Here is a 19,085-nt window from a genome sequence, read left to right as displayed (position 1 = left end):
TTTTCCCTACTATTAGAGCAGACAACAGTCAGTCAGTCAGTGTTTTCCCTACTATTAGAGCAGACAACAGTCAGTCAGTCAGTGTTTTCCCTACTATTAGAGCAGACAACAGTCAGTCAGTGTTTTCCCTACTATTAGAGCTGACAAAAGTCAGTCAGTCAGTGTTTTCCCTACTATTAGAGCAGACAACAGTCAGTCAGTGTTTTTCCTACTATTAGAGCAGACAACAGTCAGTCAGTCAGTCAGTGTTTTCCCTACTATTAGAGCAGACAACAGCCAGTCAGTGTTTTCCCTACTATTAGAGCAGACAACAGTCAGTCAGTCAGTGTTTTCCCTACTATTAGAGCAGACAACAGCCAGTCAGTCAGTGTTTTCCCTACTATTAGAGCAGACAACAGCCAGTCAGTCAGTGTTTTCCCTACTATTAGAGCAGACAACAGTCAGTCAGTGTTTTCCCTACTATTAGAGCAGACAACAGTCAGTCAGTGTTTTCCCTACTATTAGAGCAGACAACAGTCAGTCAGTGTTTTCCCTACTATTAGAGCTGACAACAGTCAGTCAGTCAGTGTTTTCCCTACTATTAGAGCTGACAACAGTCAGTCAGTCAGTGTTTTCCCTACTATTAGAGCAGACAACAGTCAGTCAGTGTTTTCCCTACTATTAGAGCAGACAACAGCCAGTCAGTCAGTGTTTTCCCTACTATTAGAGCAGACAACAGCCAGTCAGTCAGTGTTTTCCCTACTATTAGAGCAGACAACAGTCAGTCAGTCAGTGTTTTCCCTACTATTAGAGCAGACAACAGTCAGTCAGTGTTTTCCCTACTATTAGAGCTGACAACAGTCAGTCAGTCAGTGTTTTCCCTACTATTAGAGCAGACAACAGCCAGTCAGTCAGTGTTTTCCCTACTATTAGAGCAGACAACAGTCAGTCAGTCAGTGTTTTCCCTACTATTAGAGCAGACAACAGTCAGTCAGTCAGTGTTTTCCCTACTATTAGAGCAGACAACAGTCAGTCAGTCAGTGTTTTCCCTACTATTAGAGTAGACAACAGTCAGTCAGTCAGTGTTTTCCCTACTATTAGAGCAGACAACAGCCAGTCAGTCAGTGTTTTCCCTACTATTAGAGCAGACAACAGCCAGTCAGTCAGTGTTTTCCCTACTATTAGAGCAGACAACAGTCAGTCAGTCAGTGTTTTCCCTACTATTAGAGCAGACAACAGCCAGTCAGTCAGTCAGTGTTTTCCCTACTATTAGAGCAGACAACAGCCAGTCAGTCAGTCAGTGTTTTCCCTACTATTAGAGCAGACAACAGCCAGTCAGTCAGTCAGTGTTTTCCCTACTATTAGAGCAGACAACAGCCAGTCAGTCAGTCAGTGTTTTCCCTACTATTAGAGCAGACAACAGCCAGTCAGTCAGTCAGTGTTTTCCCTACTATTAGAGCAGACAACAGCCAGTCAGTCAGTGTTTTCCCTACTATTAGAGCAGACAACAGCCAGTCAGTCAGTGTTTTCCCTACTATTAGAGCTGACAACAGTCAGTCAGTGTTTTCCCTACTATTAGAGCAGACAACAGTCAGTCAGTGTTTTCCCTACTATTAGAGCAGACAACAGCCAGTCAGTCAGTGTTTTCCCTACTATTAGAGCTGACAACAGTCAGTCAGTCAGTGTTTTCCCTACTATTAGAGCAGACAACAGCCAGTCAGTCAGTGTTTTCCCTACTATTAGAGCAGACAACAGCCAGTCAGTCAGTGTTTTCCCTACTATTAGAGCAGACAACAGCCAGTCAGTCAGTGTTTTCCCTACTATTAGAGCAGACAACAGCCAGTCAGTCAGTCAGTGTTTTCCCTACTATTAGAGCAGACAACAGCCAGTCAGTCAGTCAGTGTTTTCCCTACTATTAGAGCAGACAACAGTCAGTCAGTGTTTTCCCTACTATTAGAGCAGACAACAGCCAGTCAGTCAGTGTTTTCCCTACTATTAGAGCAGACAACAGCCAGTCAGTCAGTGTTTTCCCTACTATTAGAGCTGACAACAGCCAGTCAGTCAGTGTTTTCTTTACTATTAGAGCAGACAACAGTCAGTCAGTGTTTTCCCTACTATTAGAGCAGACAACAGTCAGTCAGTCAGTGTTTTCCCTACTATTAGAGCAGACAACAGCCAGTCAGTCAGTGTTTTCCCTACTATTAGAGCAGACAACAGTCAGTCAGTCAGTGTTTTCCCTACTATTAGAGCAGGGTTCAAGTCACGGACCTGACCAACTAAACAAACATTGAGAGAGACATACATATACATACATACATACATACATACATACCTGTCCAGCCACTCCTCCTCTACGTTTATGTCCCTTCCTGTCCTCTCCAAACAGGCTGTTGGTCCTGTCCGAGTCCACGGTGAACAGGTTAATGTGTCCGGCGCCCGGACCTCCCCTCAGGGCCGCCAGGGGGTTCAGACCCCGGTACCCCAGACCGTGGAGATCCACTTTAGGGGCGAAGTCTATAGGAGTCACGTCTTTAGGAGCGAAGGTCACGTTCACAGGGACGAATTCTCCGTCTTCCTCATCCTGTGGTTTAATAACAGTAAGGGACGGATCGACCAATCACATTATCTTTGGAGTGATGGGAAGGGGTAAACGTTAAGTCAGCCTATTTTTGGGGACTTTCGTTATCATTTAAATTGTTTTATCAAGGTAATTAGCTTAGAAATCAACTTTGTTGTGTCTGACATCACCGCTTCCCTTCTTCGGATGACTACGGGGTATCGGGTTACACATCCGCAGCCATTGGAGGATCGGGAGTCCCGCCTTAACGCTCCTTCGCTGATCGGACTGTCAGTCATTTTGTGTCTGAACGGTACATCACAGGTACACAAGCTGCATGTTGATGCTAAGCTGAGAGTCTACTGCAGCGACAGGAAGTAGTTCTACAACAAGCTGCATATCGCCGCTAAGCTGAGAGTCTAGTGCAGCGACAGGAAGTAGTTCCACTGTTCTACAACAAGCTGCATATCGCTGCTAAGCTGAGAGTCTACTGCAGCGACAGGAAGTAGTTCTACAACAAGCTGCATATCGCTGCTAAGCTGAGCGTCTACTCCAGCGACAGGAAGTAGTTCTACAACAAGCTGCATATCGCTGCTAAGCTGAGCGTCTACTGCAGCGACAGGAAGTAGTTCTACAACAAGCTGCATATCGCCGCTAAGCTGAGAGTCTACCGCAGCGACAGGAAGTAGTTCCACTGTTCTACAACAAACTACATATCGATTTATATCAAATGGAAATAAAAAAAAAAAAACGAACCCAATTTGAAACAAAACCACCGTGTTACCTGTGATCCCGATGAACCGTTGGGAGGCGAGGCCGAGCCGAACGCCCCCGTCGCAGAATCTGTAAAAGAGAAACATTTTAGAATGATTTTAAAATCACAAGCTAAAAAAGGTAAAAATACTACTTTGTGAGAGTTAAAGAGTCCATCTGTACAGTCAATACAACGTAGTAGGCTAACAACGCTGCTGCTTTATCTGTTCAGTGTAACCCACCTGCTTTCTGCTTGGACAGCTTCCTCTTCACCCTGGGTCCAATCCCCTGGCCATCCTTCCAGCCCATGTTCCTCAGTAACTCCACCCCCACGGAGGACCTGCCAGGAGTTAACAAGGACAGTCCGCTTCGTAGCAACATCAGGGAAAATGCAACTACATTTAGCTCACTGAATACCAAGGGGGGGCTGTGTCAAGAGGAGTAGTTCTACTGATCTGGAATCAGTTATACCATTTAGCTCACTGAATACCAGGGGGGCTGTGTCAAGAGGAGTAGTTCTGCTGATCTGGAATCAGTTATTCCATTTAGCTCACTGAATACAAGGGGGGCTGTGTCAAGAGGAGTAGTTCTACTGATCTGGAATCAGGTATACCATTTAGCTCACTGAATACCAGGGGGGCTGTGTCAAGAGGAGTAGTTCTGCTGATCTGGAATCAGTTATACCATTTAGCTCACTGAATACAAGGGGGGGGCTGTGTCAAGAGGAGTAGTTCTGCTGATCTGGAATCAGTTATACCATTTAGCTCACTGAATACAAGGGGGCTGTGTCAAGAGGAGTAGTTCTGCTGATCTGGAATCAGGAATAGTTCTACTGATCTGGAATCAGTTATTCCATTTAGCTCACTGAATACCAGGGGCTGTGTCAAGAGGAGTAGTTCTGCTGATCTGGAATCAGTTATACCATTTAGCTCACTGAATACCAGGGGCTGTGTCAAGAGGAGTAGTTCTACTGATCTGGAATCAGTTATACCATTTAGCTCACAATAAATTATTACATGTCCAGAGAGGTCCTGAGAGGTCCAGAGAGGGCCAGATTGTAGAAAAGCCCTTGTACTGTTAAGACATTTGAGACGTACGGGGGTCCAGAGTGACCACATCAAGTCTGTTCAGCGCGGTGGTTAGTTACCTAGCTGGAGCCACCAAGTCTTCCAGGACAGTGTCCCCGGGGATAGGGGCTGAAAGAGAGGTGATGACTCTGGCCTTGTCCACGATCACATCCTTCCTGCCTGAGGCAAAGTCGGCTGTAGTGGTGATTTGTCTGGGGGCGATGCCGTGCTCCCCCAGGTCCTGAGGAAACAGAACACATTATACATCCCATGTTGTCATGTTGGTTCACAAAGGGAAATGGTTGTTGTGCTGACAAAGTTCTTATTTCATCCATGATGTGGCCTCTAGAATGCACAACGGGGCCTCTAGAATGCACAACGGGGCCTCTAGAATGCACAACGGGGCCTCTAGAATGCATACTGTTGTTAATAAGATAATATGGGATGTTTTGATTGTTCTACCTCCTCATCCATGAAGTCCTCTGGCCTGGCATTCTGTCTGCCTGCTTTCTGCTGTCTGGATGAAACAAAGGTTGCTGGTGTCCACCCTGCGATAGGAAACAAGTAGTGATTCATACAGTCACACATTGCAAGATTTCTTAGGACTATATTATATCAATATTTTACTCCCAATTATCAATTTGTAAAAACGAATTGAAATCAAAACGGTAGGTAGCGTCAGCTGGCGCTTGTCTAAACTCTGGTATTTTTCATCCTATAGGTCGTCCTCCATCTTCTTTTTAAATAGCGAGCCAACATGTTGTTTACAGCACTTTGATTTCCCCGACTGATCAGAACTCATTTTCTCATGACCTCGATGTCTCTCATCAGCAGACATACAGTGAGCAATATGTTTAGAACATCAAATAGCAATAAAATGGCAGTATACAATCACAACACACCTAGATAATCAATCATGGTGAGGTCCCTCAGTATGGTGATAATGTGGTATGGTGGTAATATGGTATGGTGGTAATATGGTATGGTGTTAATGTGGTAATATGGTGTGGTGGTAATATGGTATGGTGGTAATATGGTATGGTGGTAATATGGAATGGTGGTAATATGGTATAGCGATAATGTGGTATGGTGGTAATATGGTATGGTGGTAATATGGTATGGTGGTAATGTGGTATGGTGAGGTCCCTCAGTATGGTGATAATGTGGTATGGTGATAATGTGGCATAGTGATAATGTGGTATGGTGATAATGTGGCATAGTGATAATGTGGTATGGTGATAATGTGGTATAGCAATAATGTGGTATGGCGGTAATGTGGTATGGCGGTAATGTGGTATGGCGGTAATGTGGCATGGCGGTAATATGGCATGGCGGTAATGTGGCATGGCGGTAATGTGGCATGGTGGTAATGTGGCATGGTGGTAATGTGGCATGGTGATAATGTGGCATGGTGATAATGTGGCATGGTGATAATGTGGCATAGTGATAATGTGGCATGGTGATAATATGGCATGGCGATAATATGGCATGGCGATAATGTGGTATGGCGATAATGTGGTATGGCGGTAATGTGGTATGGCGGTAATGTGGTATGGTGGTAATGTGGTATGGTGGTAATGTGGTATGGTGGTAATGTGGTAATGTGGTATGGTGGTAATGTGGTATGGTGGTAATGTGGTATGGCGGTAATGTGGTATGGTGGTAATGTGGTATGGTGGTAATATGGTATGGTGATAATGTGGTATAGTGATAATGTGGTATATGGTCCCTCAGAAAGAAGCTGGTTAAACAACACATGATGACAATAACAGGCTACCGTCTCTGGGTGAGTGAGAGGAAAGATAGAGAGATAGTGAGAGTGTGTGTGTGTGTGTGTGTGTGTCTTATTGTGTATCTGAGTGAGAGTGTGCGTGTGTGTGTGTGTGTCTGAGTGAGTGAGAGTGTGTGTGTGTCTGAGTGAGTGAGAGTGAGAGTGTGTGTGTGTGTGTGTGTGTGTCTCTGAGTAAGTGTGCGTCTGAGTCAGACTCCCACTCCTTTGCCACAGCAGGACCAACCTTCTTTGGTGCCCACGGTGTTGAAGTACCCAGCAGAGAATCCCCCAGTGAAGGCTCCATGAAACCTCTGGTAGCGTCCCTTCTCATCCTTCACGGTCTGCTCGTGCAGCGGGACAGGCTTCCTCAGAGGCTCATCTACACACGCCATCAAAAACATCAGCAGCCATGATATTGAAGAGTAAAACTTTCCACTAGGAAAGTAGCGGGTTAGGAAATACACCCCCCTTTTTGTTGTTGGAAGCACTAGACAAAACAAGTCACAATACCTTACTACATCTCTTGATTTCTGTAGTCCTGAACCAGGTCGATCAGAAAGAGAAATTATTGACCAAATAGGGTCGACGAGCTACCTGTTTGCTTAGTGTCATTGTCCCCGTGTCAAAAGTAGGTCGACGAGCTACCTGTTTGCTTCGTGGCATTGTCCCCATGTCAGAAGGTATATCCATAATCATTACACAGTTCTTACTAAAAATCAAAAATCAGACATCATTTACATTACCGAGAAGTTTACAAGAAAGTATAAAATCCAGTTTTTAGACGCTACCCTATATGGATGTCAATTATGTGTTCTCGCCAGAGACAGAAGTGGAAGCGACCAGCCCACAATCTGCAGCCGAATGCTTCTCTTATAGCGTCTGGCTCCAGCAGCCATGTGCTGTCCTGAGTGAACAGGGAGTACAGGAGGGAACTAGCTAGTTAGCTTATGTGTATTAGCTAGCTGCACAAGCAACAGTGGTTAACATAACACGCTCTACCAGAGCTAGTGAGCACACTGGTGCCCTGGACCAGAGCTAGTGAGCAGACTGATACTCACCCAGCACACTGATGCCCTGGACCAGAGCTAGTGAGCACACTGATGCCCTGGACCAGAGCTAATGAGCACACTGATGCCCTGGACCAGAGCTAGTGAGCACACTGATGCCCTGGACCAGAGCTAGTGAGCACACTGATGCCCTGGACCAGAGCTAGTGAGCACACTGATGCCCTGGACCAGAGCTAGTGAGCACACTGATACCCTGGACCAGAGCTAGTGAGCACACTGATGCCCTGGACCAGAGCTAGTGTATCTGTTGGGGGTGGTATGGGTATTGGATGGGGTCCAGGGTGCTAAAAACGCATTTCATGGCTACAGAAGTGAGTGCTACGGAGCGATAGTCATTTAGACAGGTCACCTTGGTGTTCTTGGGCACAGGGACTATTGGTGGTCTCCTTGAAACATGTAGATATTACAGACTAGGGCATGGGAGAGGAGAGGTTGAAAATGGAAAATTACGGAGAGAGAGAGATCACACAGTCGTCCAGGGTTGCATTTAAAAACTGAATAACAAGACTATATTTTGCGCTCTGCTCGTTAATGTAAATGATGCCCAAATAATAGTTACAGGTCTACCGATTATGGATAACCTTCCGACGTGGGGAAAGTGTCGCTAAACAGCAGGTACAGACAGATATGTCAACGTGGCAAGTGATTATAGCTCGTCTAATTAATGAATGAATTAATGAATGAATAAGGTTTTAGTTTGAGACGTGGTGTTACTGTTATGATAACTGAACATACAAGTTATCAGCTGTAAACATGACAACGAACGAACCCTGTCTGTTGAGCTAAACGAGATAACATGGCTAACATAGTTTAGCTAAAAGAGACGTTTACTAGCAGCTCGTAAACACCACGTTCGTCATTCTTTCCCTCACAATAACTATTAAATTACATATATTAATGTCATATACCAAACTTAAAACGAACCGTTACCTTCTTCTAGCGGTTCTAATGGGGTTCCGAAAGTAACAAAATCCCCGTCGCTATCACTGTCGGACGCCATTTTTACTATGACTACGGAAACCCGTTCCGTTCAATTTCACACGCAGGCGCAATCAAATTGCGAACAGCTTATTCAAACGTCGACTGAGTTTTACTCACTGGTCCACTGCCTATTGAATTTGGTAATAAATGAACTGAAATGTTGCTGGAACTAATGTATTAATCGGTAGAAGAGTTGTTTTGTTCGATATATTCAAGCTGTGATCCTGTAATTAGAAGGAAATCAGCATTCAGCTACATTTGTAGGTTTTCTTAAGTTTGAGTGACATCTTGTGGTAACATTGCAAGCAGTGTGTGTATGTGTGTGTGTGTGAGAGAGAGAGCTGGCGTGTGTGTGTGTGTGTGTGTGTGTGTGTGTGTGTGTGTGAGAGAGAGAGAGCTGGCGTGTGTGTAGTGTGTATGAAAGAAAGACCAGAGAGCCAGAGTTAGTGTGTGTGTGTATATATATATATATATATATATATATGTGTGTGTGTGTGTGTGTGTGTGAGAGAGAGAGAGAGAGAGCTGGCGTGTGTGTGTGTGTGTGTGTGTGTGTGTGTGTGTGTGTGTGTGTGTGTGTGAGAGAGAGAGAGAGAGAGAGAGCTGGCGTGTGTGTATGAAAGAAAAGCCAGAGAGACAGAGTTAGTGTGTGTGTGTGTGTGTGTGTGTGTGTGTGTGTGTGTGTGTGTGTGTGTGTGTGTGTGTGTGTGTGTGTGTGTGTGTGTGTGTGTGTGTGTGTAGAGTGTATGAAAGAAAGACCAGAGAGCCCGAGTCAGTGTGTGGGTGGATAAGCTGCTACCATCTCATGGAATGAAATGAACGGTTTAATGCCTCCAGCATGCTGAAGAGCAAAGCAGTGGCTATCAAATGTCCAGCCAGAGAACAAAAATCCTCTGTCATTTGTTTTCTTTGAGCGCCAAATCATTGACATTCCCTCTGTTCTATATAAAAGCAGATACTGTCTTACAGCAGAAACCCATCCAGAATAAGACTCCAAAAAGGCCCCTGGACACTGAATAAAACCTAATCCTCCCTTCTCTCTGAAAACACAAACCTCCTCCCCTCTAAATGTTAACGCTCTGTCTGTAGGGGGTAGCCACGACCCTAACTGACCTGTAAGACACTCAGGGAGATAGCCATGACCCTAACTGCCCTGTAAGACACTCAGGAGATAGCCATGACCCTAACTGACCTGTAAGACACTCAGGGAGATAGCCATGACCCTAACTGACCTGTAAGACACTCAGGGAGATAGCCATGACCCTAACTGCCCTGTAAGACACTCAGGGAGATAGCCATGACCCTAACTGCCCTGTAACGCACTCAGGAGATAGCCATGACCCTAACTGCCCTGTAAGACACTCAGGGAGATAGCCATGACCCTAACTGCCCTGTAAGACACTCAGGGAGATAGCCATGACCCTAACCGCCCTGTAAGACACTCAGGAGATAGCCAGCATCCCAAAGGGCACCCTATTATCTATTTAGTGCACTATATCAGCCCCTTGCATGCATTCAGGTCATTTCTCTCAAACCTGCATGTTTTACTACCATGCCCTCTCCACTGTGTCCAGATGCCCTGGAGTTGGTTCTGGACCCCACCATGACACAGAGAGGGAAGGAGAGGGATGAGTTTGTCTGTTGCTGCTCACCTCTACGAGCCCAGCTGCTCCTCTCTGTCTTGTCTTATCACCAGGAAACCAGATCAGGAGGGAGGTAAACTCTGCACTCTGAACAGCTTCAGCATAGGCTGAGTCTCAAATCACAACCCTTTTTCTACTCCGGTCAAAAGCAGTGCACTATACAGGGAATAGGATGGCATTTGGGACAGAAGTAGAACATGTCCTGTGAGGCCTGGAGGAACATGAGCAACTGCCCTAGTTACAGTTCCAGGGTCAGTAGTTATATACAGGGACAGTTCCTGGGTCAGTAGCTATATACAGGGACAGTTCCTGGGTCAGTAGCTATATACAGGGACAGTTCCAGGGTCAGTAGCTATATACAGGGTCAGTAGCTATATACAGGGACAGTAGCTATATACAGGGACAGTAGCTATATACAGGGACAGTTCCAGGGTCAGTAGCTATATACAGGGTCAGTAGCTATATACAGGGTCAGTAGCTATATACAGGGTCAGTGGCTATATACAGGGTCAGCATCTATTTACAGGGTCAGTAGCTATATACAGGGACAGTTCCAGGGTCAGTAGCTATATACAAGGTCAGTAGCTATATACAGGGACAGTTCCAGGGTCAGTAGTTATATACAGGGACAGTTCCAGGGACAGTAGCTATGTACAGGGTCAGTTCCAGGGTCAGTAGCTATATACAGGGTCAGTAGCTATATACAGGGTCAGTAGTTATATACAGGGTCAGTAGCTAAATACAGGGACAGTTCCAGGGTCAGTAGTTATATACAGGGTCAGTAGCTATAAACAGGGTCAGTTCCAGGGTCAGTAGTTGTATACAGGGTCAGTAGCTATATACAGGGTCAGTAGCTATATACAGGGACAGTAGCTATATACAGGGTCAGTTCCAGGGTCAGTAGCTATATACAGGGTCAGTAGCTATATACAGGGACAGTTCCAGGGTCAGTAGCTATATACAGGGTCAGTAGCTATATACAGGGTCAGTAGCTATATACAGGGTCAGTAGCTATATACAGGGTCAGTAGCTATATACAGGGTCAGTAGCTATATACAGGGTCAGTAGCTATATACAGGGACAGTAGCTATATACAGGGACAGTAGCTATATACAGGGTCAGTAGCTATATACAGGGTCAGTTCCAGGGTCAGTAGCTATATACAGGGACAGTTCCAGGGTCAGTAGCTATATACAGGGTCAGTAGCTATATACAGTGTCAGTTCCAGGGTCAGTAGCTATATACAGGGTCAGTTCCAGGGTCAGTAGTTATATACAGGGTCAGTTCCAGGGTCAGTAGCTATATACAGTGTCAGTTCCAGGGTCAGTAGCTATATACAGTGTCAGTTCCAGGGTCAGTAGCTATATACAGGGACAGTTCCAGGGTCAGTAGCTATATACAGGGACAGTTCCAGGGTCAGTAGCTATATACAGGGACAGTAGCTATATACAGGGTCAGTTCCAGGGTCAGTAGCTATATACAGGGACAGTAGCTATATACAGGGTCAGTAGCTATATACAGGGTCAGTAGTTATATACAGGGACAGTTCCAGGGTCAGTAGCTATATACAGGGACAGTTCCAGGGTCAGTAGCTATATACAGGGACAGTTCCAGGGTCAGTAGCTATATACAGGGTCAGTAGCTATATACAGGGTCAGTAGTTATATACAGGGACAGTTCCAGGGTCAGTAGCTATATACAGGGACAGTTCCAGGGTCAGTAGCTATATACAGGGACAGTTCCAGGGTCAGTAGCTATATACAGGGTCAGTAGCTATATACAGGGTCAGTAGCTATATACAGGGACAGTTCCAGGGTCAGTAGCTATATACAGGGTCAGTAGTTATATACAGGGACAGTAGCTATATACAGGGTCAGTAGCTATATACAGGGACAGTTCCAGGGTCAGTAGCTATATACAGGGTCAGTAGCTATATACAGGGACAGTAGCTATATACAGGGTCAGTAGCTATATACAGGGACAGTTCCAGGGTCAGTAGCTATATACAGGGTCAGTAGCTATATACAGGTTCAGTAGCTATATACAGGGTCAGTAGCTATATACAGGGTCAGTAGTAATATACAGGGACAGTTCCAGGGTCAGTAGCTGTATACAGGGTCAGTAGCTATATACAGGGTCAGTAGTTATATACAGGGTCAGTAGCTATATACAGGGTCAGTAGCTATATACTGGGACAGTTCCAGGGTCAGTAGCTATATACAGGGTCAGTAGCTATATACAGGGTCAGTAGCTATATACAGGGTCAGTAGCTATATACTGGGACAGTTCCAGGGTCAGTAGCTATATACAGGGTCAGTAGCTATATACAGGGTCAGTAGTTATATACAGGGACAGTTCCAGGGTCAGTAGCTATATACAGGGTCAGTATCTATATACAGGGTCAGTAGCTATATACAGGTTCAGTAGCTATATACAGGGTCAGTTCCAGGGTCAGTAGCTATATACAGGGTCAGTTCCAGGGTCAGTAGCTATATACAGGGTCAGTTCCAGGGTCAGTAGCTATATACAGGGACAGTTCCAGGGTCAGTAGTTATATACAGGGTCAGTAGCTATATACAGGGTCAGTAGCTATATACAGGGACAGTTCCAGGGTCAGTAGCTATATACAGGGACAGTTCCAGGGTCAGTAGTTATATACAGGGTCAGTAGCTATATACAGGGTCAGTTCCAGGGTCAGTAGTTATATACTGGGACAGTTCCAGGGTCAGTAGTTATATACAGGGTCAGTAGCTATATACAGGGTCAGTAGCTATATACAGGGACAGTTCCAGGGTCAGTAGCTATATACAGGGTCAGTAGTTATATACAGGGACAGTTCCAGGGTCAGTAGTTATATACAGGGACAGTTCCAGGGTCAGTAGTTATATACAGGGTCAGTAGCTATATACAGGGTCAGTTCCAGGGTCAGTAGTTATATACAGGGTCAGTAGCTATATACAGGGACAGTTCCAGGGTCAGTAGCTATATACAGGGTCAGTAGCTATATACAGGGTCAGTAGCTATATACAGGGTCAGTAGTTATATACAGGGTCAGTAGCTATATACAGGGTCAGTAGCTATATACAGGGTCAGTAGCTATATACAGGGTCAATAGCTATATACAGGGACAGTTCCAGGGTCAGTAGTTATATACAGGGTCAGTAGCTATATACAGGGTCAGTAGCTATATACAGGGTCAGTTCCAGGGTCAGTAGCTATATACAGGGTCAGTTCCAGGGTCAGTAGCTATATACAGGGTCAGTTCCAGGGTCAGTAGCTATATACAGGGACAGTTCCAGGGTCAGTAGCTATATACAGGGACAGTAGCTATATACAGGGACAGTTCCAGGGTCAGTAGTTATATACAGGGACAGTTCCAGGGTCAGTAGTTATATACAGGGACAGTTCCAGGGTCAATAGTTATATACAGGGACAGTTCCAGGGTCAGTGCAGATAGTCTGTGTAGTCATGTTATCTATTCAGTAGTCTTATGGCCTGGGGATACAGTGAGGGAAAAAAGTATTTGATCCCCTGCTGATTTTGTACGTTTGCCCACTGACAAAGAAATGATCAGTCTATGATTTTAATGGTAGGCTTATTTGAACAGTGTGAGACAGAATAAAAACAAAAAAATCCTGAAAAACGCATGTAAAAAAAATTATAAATTGATTTGCATTTTAATGAGGGAAATAAGTATTTGACCCCCTCTCAATCAGAAAGATTTCTGGCTCCCAGGTGTCTTTTATACAGGTAACGAGCTGAGATTAGGACCACACTCTTAAAGGGAGTGCCCCTAACCGCAGCTTGTTACCTGTAAAAAAGACACCTGTCCACAGAAGCAATCAATCAATCAGATTCCAAACTCTCCACCATGGCCAAGACCAAAGAGCTCTCCAAGGATGTCAGGGACAAGATTGTAGACCTACACAAGGCTGGAATGGGCTACAAGACCATCGCCAAGCAACTTGGTGAGAAGGTGACAACAGTTGGTGCGATTATTCGCAAATGGAAGAAACACAAAAGAACTGTCAATCTCCCTCGGCCTGGGGCTCCATGCAAGATCTCACCTCGTGGAGTTGCAAGGATCATGAGAACGGTGAGGAATCAGCCCAGAACTACACGGGAGGATCTTGTCAATGATCTCAAGGCAGCTGGGACCATAGTCACCAAGAAAACAATTGGTAACACACTACGCCGTGAAGGACTGAAATCCTGCAGCGCCCGCAAGGTCCTCCTGCTCAAGAAAGCACATATACATGACCGTCTGAAGTTTGCCAATGAACATCTGAATGATTCAGAGGACAACTGGGTGAAAGTGTTGTGGTCAGATGAGACCAAAATGGAGCTCTTTGGCATCAACTCAACTCGCCGTGTTTGGAGGAGGAATGCTGCCTATGACCCCAAGAACACCATCCCCACTGTCAAACATGGAGGTGGAAACATTATGCTTTGGGGGTGTTTTTCTGCTAAGGGGACAGGACAACTTCACCTTCAACTTCACATCAAAGGGACGATGGACGGGGCCATGTACCGTCAAATCTTGGGTGAGAACCTCCTTCCCTCAGCCAGGGCATTGAAAATGGGTCGTGGATGGGTATTCCAGCATGACAATGACCCAAAACACACGGCAAAGGCAACAAAGGAGTGGCTCAAGAAGAAGCACATTAAGGTCCTGGAGTGGCCTAGCCAGTCTCCAGACCTTAATCCCATAGAAAATCTGTGGAGGGAGCTGAAGGTTCGAGTTGCCAAACGTCAGCCTCGAAACCTTAATGACTTGGAGAAGATCTGCAAAGAGGAGTGGGACAAAATCCCTCCTGAGATGTGTGCAAAGCTGGTGGCCAACTACAAGAATTGTCTGAAATCTGTGATTGCCAACAAGGGTTTTGCCACCAAGTACTAACTCATGTTTTGCAGAGGGGTCAAATACTTATTTCCCTCATTAAAATGCAAATCATTTTATAACATTTTTGACATGCGTTTTTCTGGATTTTTTTGTTGTTAATCTGTCTCTCACTGTTCAAATAAATCTACCATTAAAATTATAGACTGATAATTTCTTTGTAAGTGGGCAAACGTACAAAATCACCAGGGGATCAAATACTTTTTTCCCCTCACTGTAAAAGCTGTTCAGGAGCCTGTTGGTATCAGGCTTGTTGTTCCAGTGCAGCTTGTCACTGCGGAAGACAGCTTGCCGTCTATAGAGGCATTACTGTCACCTTATCTAACACAGAGGGTCTTACTGGTTCACTGTAACTCGATGAACACCAGAGAATGGCTCCCTATTCCCTATATAGTGCACTACTTTAGACCAGAGCCCTATGGCACCCTATTCCCTATATAGTGCACTACTTTAGACCAGAGCCCTATGGCTCCCTATTCCCTATATAGTGCACTACTTTAGACCAGAGCCCTATGGCTCCCTATTCCCTATATAGTGCACTACTTTAGACCAGAGCCCTATGGAACCCTATTCCCTATATATAGTGCACTACTTTAGACCAGAGCCCTATGGCACCCTATTCCCTATATATAGTGCACTACTTTAGACCAGAGCCCTATGGCTCCCTATTCCCTATATAGTGCACTACTTTAGACCAGAGCCCTATGGCACCCTATTCCCTATATAGTGCACTACTTTAGACCAGAGCCCTATGGCACCCTATTCCCTATATATAGTGCACTACTTTAGACCAGAGCCCTATGGAACCCTATTCCCTATATATAGTGCACTACTTTAGACCAGAGCCCTATGGAACCCTATTCCCTATATATAGTGCACTACTTTAGACCAGAGCCCTATGGCACCCTATTCCCTATATATAGTGCACTACTTTAGACCAGAGCCCTATGTCACCCTATTCCCTACATAGTGCACTACTTTAGACCAGGGCCCTGTGGCACCCTATTCCCTACATAGTGCACTACTTTAGACCAGAGCCCTATGGCACCCTATTCCCTATATATAGTGCACTACTTTAGACCAGAGCCCTATGGAACCCTATTCCCTATATAGTGCACTACTTTAGACCAGAGCCCTATGGCACCCTATTCCCTATATAGTGCACTACTTTAGACCAGAGCCCTATGGCACCCTATTCCCTACATAGTGCACTACTTTAGACCAGAGCCCTATGGAACCCTATTCCCTATATAGTGCACTACTTTAGACCAGAGCCCTATGGAACCCTATTCCCTATATAGTGCACTACTTTAGACCAGGGCCCTATAGAACCCTATTCCCTATATAGTGCACTACTTTAGACCAGAGCCCTATAGAACCCTATTCCCTATATAGTGCACTACTTTAGACCAGAGCCCTATGGGTCCTGCACTATAAAGGGAATAGGGTTCCGTTTGGAACACGGCGTATGACCAGGAGGTCACGACCCAGAGTGCTCCAGTCTAAGGCAGGATTTATCTAACCTGTCGGCCTGCCTGGACTGACCTTCTGGAGGTTGAGTGAGGAGCCTTGTCCCAGCCGCAACGGTCCACAGGAGTCTGTCTTCTGTTTCTTTACGCGAGGACAGAAAGCACACCACTCCAGGGACAAATATAGGATTATTTTATTGCTTAGTATTTTTGTTTCCTTTCATTATTTACTTTGCTTTCTGTTCCAATCCGTTATTCAGTAAACGTGTTGTTTGACCCTTGCGTAACCCCATAGTTCTGAAGCAACTTTTGATAATGTGCCAGTTGACTTTAGCAGCGTTGTCCTTAGAGCAGCAACGTAAAAAACAAAAAACCCAAAACGGCTTGTTTCAACATCAGACGCGTGCTGCCGAGGACACGCGCACACACACACACACACACACACACACACACACACACACACACACACACACACACACACACACACACACACACACACACACACACACACACACAGCAACCTTCCCTTTTGGCTTATGCTCGTCGTGATAATAGAGGCATTGTTTCGATATGATGGTGAGATACTAAAGACCTGGGTTTGGACATTCAACGTCTCCTTCCCAAACGCCACCCTCATCCTTATATACTGCACTACTTTATACAGGGTCCTGGGCAAAAAGTAGTGCACTACATAGGGAATAGGGTGCCGTTCCCCATAGGGTGGACAGTCTGTCACTAACAGGACAATAAGACCTATCTACTGTAGGAGGGGAGGACAGTCTCTAACAGGACAATAAGACCTATCTACTGTAGGAGGGGTGGACAGTCTCTAACAGGACAATAAGACCTATCTACTGTAGGAGGGGACAGTCTCTAACAGGACAATAAGACCTATCTACTGTAGGAGGGGAGGACAGTCTCTAACAGGACAATAAGACCTATCTACTGTAGGAGGGGAGGACAGTCTCTAACAGGACAATAAGACCTATCTACTGTAGGAGGGGAGGACAGTCTCTAACAGGACAATAAGACCTATCTACTGTAGGAGGGGAGGACAGTCTCTAACAGGAAGATAAGACCTATCTACTGTAGGAGGGGAGGACAGTCTCTAACAGGACAATAAGACCTATCTACTGTAGGAGGGGACAGTCTCTAACAGGACAATAAGACCTATCTACTGTAGGAGGGGACAGTCTCTAACAGGACAATAAGACCTATCTACTGTAGGAGGGGAGGACAGTCTCTAACAGGACAAAAATACCTATCTACTGTAGGAGGGGAGGACAGTCTCTAACAGGACAAAAATACCTATCTACTGTAGGAGGGGAGGACAGTCTCTAACAGGACAATAAGACCTATCTACTGTAGGAGGGGTGGACAGTCTCTAACAGGACAATAAGACCTATCTACTGTAGGAGGGGTGGACAGTCTCTAACAGGACAATAAGACCTATCTACTGTAGGAGGGGACAGTCTCTAACAGGACAATAAGACCTATCTACTGTAGGAGGGGACAGTCTCTAACAGGACAATAAGACCTATCTACTGTAGGAGGGGAGGACAGTCTCTAACAGGACAATAAGACCTATCTACTGTAGGAGGGGAGGACAGTCTCTAACAGGACAATAAGACCTATCTACTGTAGGAGGGGTGGACAGTCTCTAACAGGACAATAAGACCTATCTACTGTAGGAGGGGACAGTCTCTAACAGGACAAAAATACCTATCTACTGTAGGAGGGGAGGACAGTCTCTAACAGGACAATAAGACCTATCTACTGTAGGAGGGGAGGACAGTCTCTAACAGGACAATAAGACCTATCTACTGTAGGAGGGGTGGACAGTCTCCAACAGGACAATAAGACCTATCTACTGTAGGAGGGGACAGTCTCTAACAGGACAATAAGACCTATCTACTGTAGGAGGGGAGGACAGTCTCTAACAGGACAATAAGACCTATCTACTGTAGGAGGGGAGGACAGTCTCTAACAGGACAATAAGACCTATCTACTGTAGGAGGGGAGGACAGTCTCTAACAGGACAATAAGACCTATCTACTGTAGGAGGGGAGGACAGTCTCTAACAGGACAATAAGACCTATCTACTGTAGGAGGGGACAGTCTCTAACAGGACAATAAGACCTATCTACTGTAGGAGGGGACAGTCTCTAACAGGACAATAAGACCTATCTACTGTAGGAGGGGAGGACAGTCTCTAACAGGACAATAAGACCTATCTACTGTAGGAGGAGTGGACAGTCTCTAACAGGACAATAAGACCTATCTACTGTAGGAGGGGTGGACAGTCTCTAACAGGACAATAAGACCTATCTACTGTAGGAGGGGACAGTCTCTAACAGGACAATAAGACCTATCTACTGTAGGAGGGGAGGACAGTTTACATACACCTTAACCAAATACATTTAAACTCTGTTTTTCATAATTCCTGACATTTAATCCTAGTAAAAATTCCCTGTCTTAGGTCAGTTAGGATCACCACTTTATTTTAAGAATGTGAAATGTTAGAATAATAGTAGAGAGAATTATTTATTTCAGCTTTTATTTCTTTCATCACATTCCCAGTGGGTCAGAAGATTACATATAAACTCAATTAGTATTTGGTAACATTGCCTTTAAATTGTTTAACTTGGGTCAAACGTAGCCTTCCACAAGCTTCCCACAATAAGTTGGGTGAATTTTGGCCCATTCCTCCTGACAGAGCTGGTGTAACTGAGTCAGGTTTGTAGGCCTCCTTGCTCGCACACACTTTTTCAGTTCTGCCCACATATTTTCTATAGGATTGAGGTCAGGTCTTTGTGGTGGCCACTCCAATACCTTGACTTTGTTGTCCTTAAGCCATTTTGCCACAACTTTGGATGTATGCTTGGGGTCATTGTTCAT

The 19,085-nt window shown here is 45.2% G+C and overlaps 1 protein-coding gene across 4 annotated transcripts in view; it reads right to left on the bottom strand.

Moving 5' to 3' along the window:
* Positions 1–8,221, bottom strand: part of gpatch1 (G patch domain containing 1) — a 37,027-nt gene extending 28,806 nt beyond the window's left edge. For all 4 annotated transcript variants that reach the window (XM_029768622.1, XM_029768623.1, XM_029768624.1 and 1 more), the window contains exons 1-7: positions 8,125–8,221; positions 6,372–6,506; positions 4,819–4,904; positions 4,437–4,597; positions 3,532–3,629; positions 3,321–3,379; positions 2,312–2,560 (exon numbers count right to left, since the gene is read on the bottom strand). In XM_029768622.1, the coding sequence (XP_029624482.1) occupies positions 2,312–2,560; positions 3,321–3,379; positions 3,532–3,629; positions 4,437–4,597; positions 4,819–4,904; positions 6,372–6,506; positions 8,125–8,194 (858 nt within the window). In that variant the 5' untranslated portion in view covers positions 8,195–8,221. The remainder of the gene's footprint in view (positions 1–2,311; positions 2,561–3,320; positions 3,380–3,531; positions 3,630–4,436; positions 4,598–4,818; positions 4,905–6,371; positions 6,507–8,124) is intronic.
* Between the last annotated feature and the right edge of the window lie 10,864 nt (positions 8,222–19,085).

The sequence above is a fragment of the Salmo trutta genome, chromosome 12, assembly GCF_901001165.1.
Source record: "Salmo trutta chromosome 12, fSalTru1.1, whole genome shotgun sequence".
Taxonomy (NCBI): Eukaryota; Metazoa; Chordata; class Actinopteri; order Salmoniformes; family Salmonidae; genus Salmo; species Salmo trutta.
This window is presented reverse-complemented; position numbering and strand designations above follow the sequence as displayed.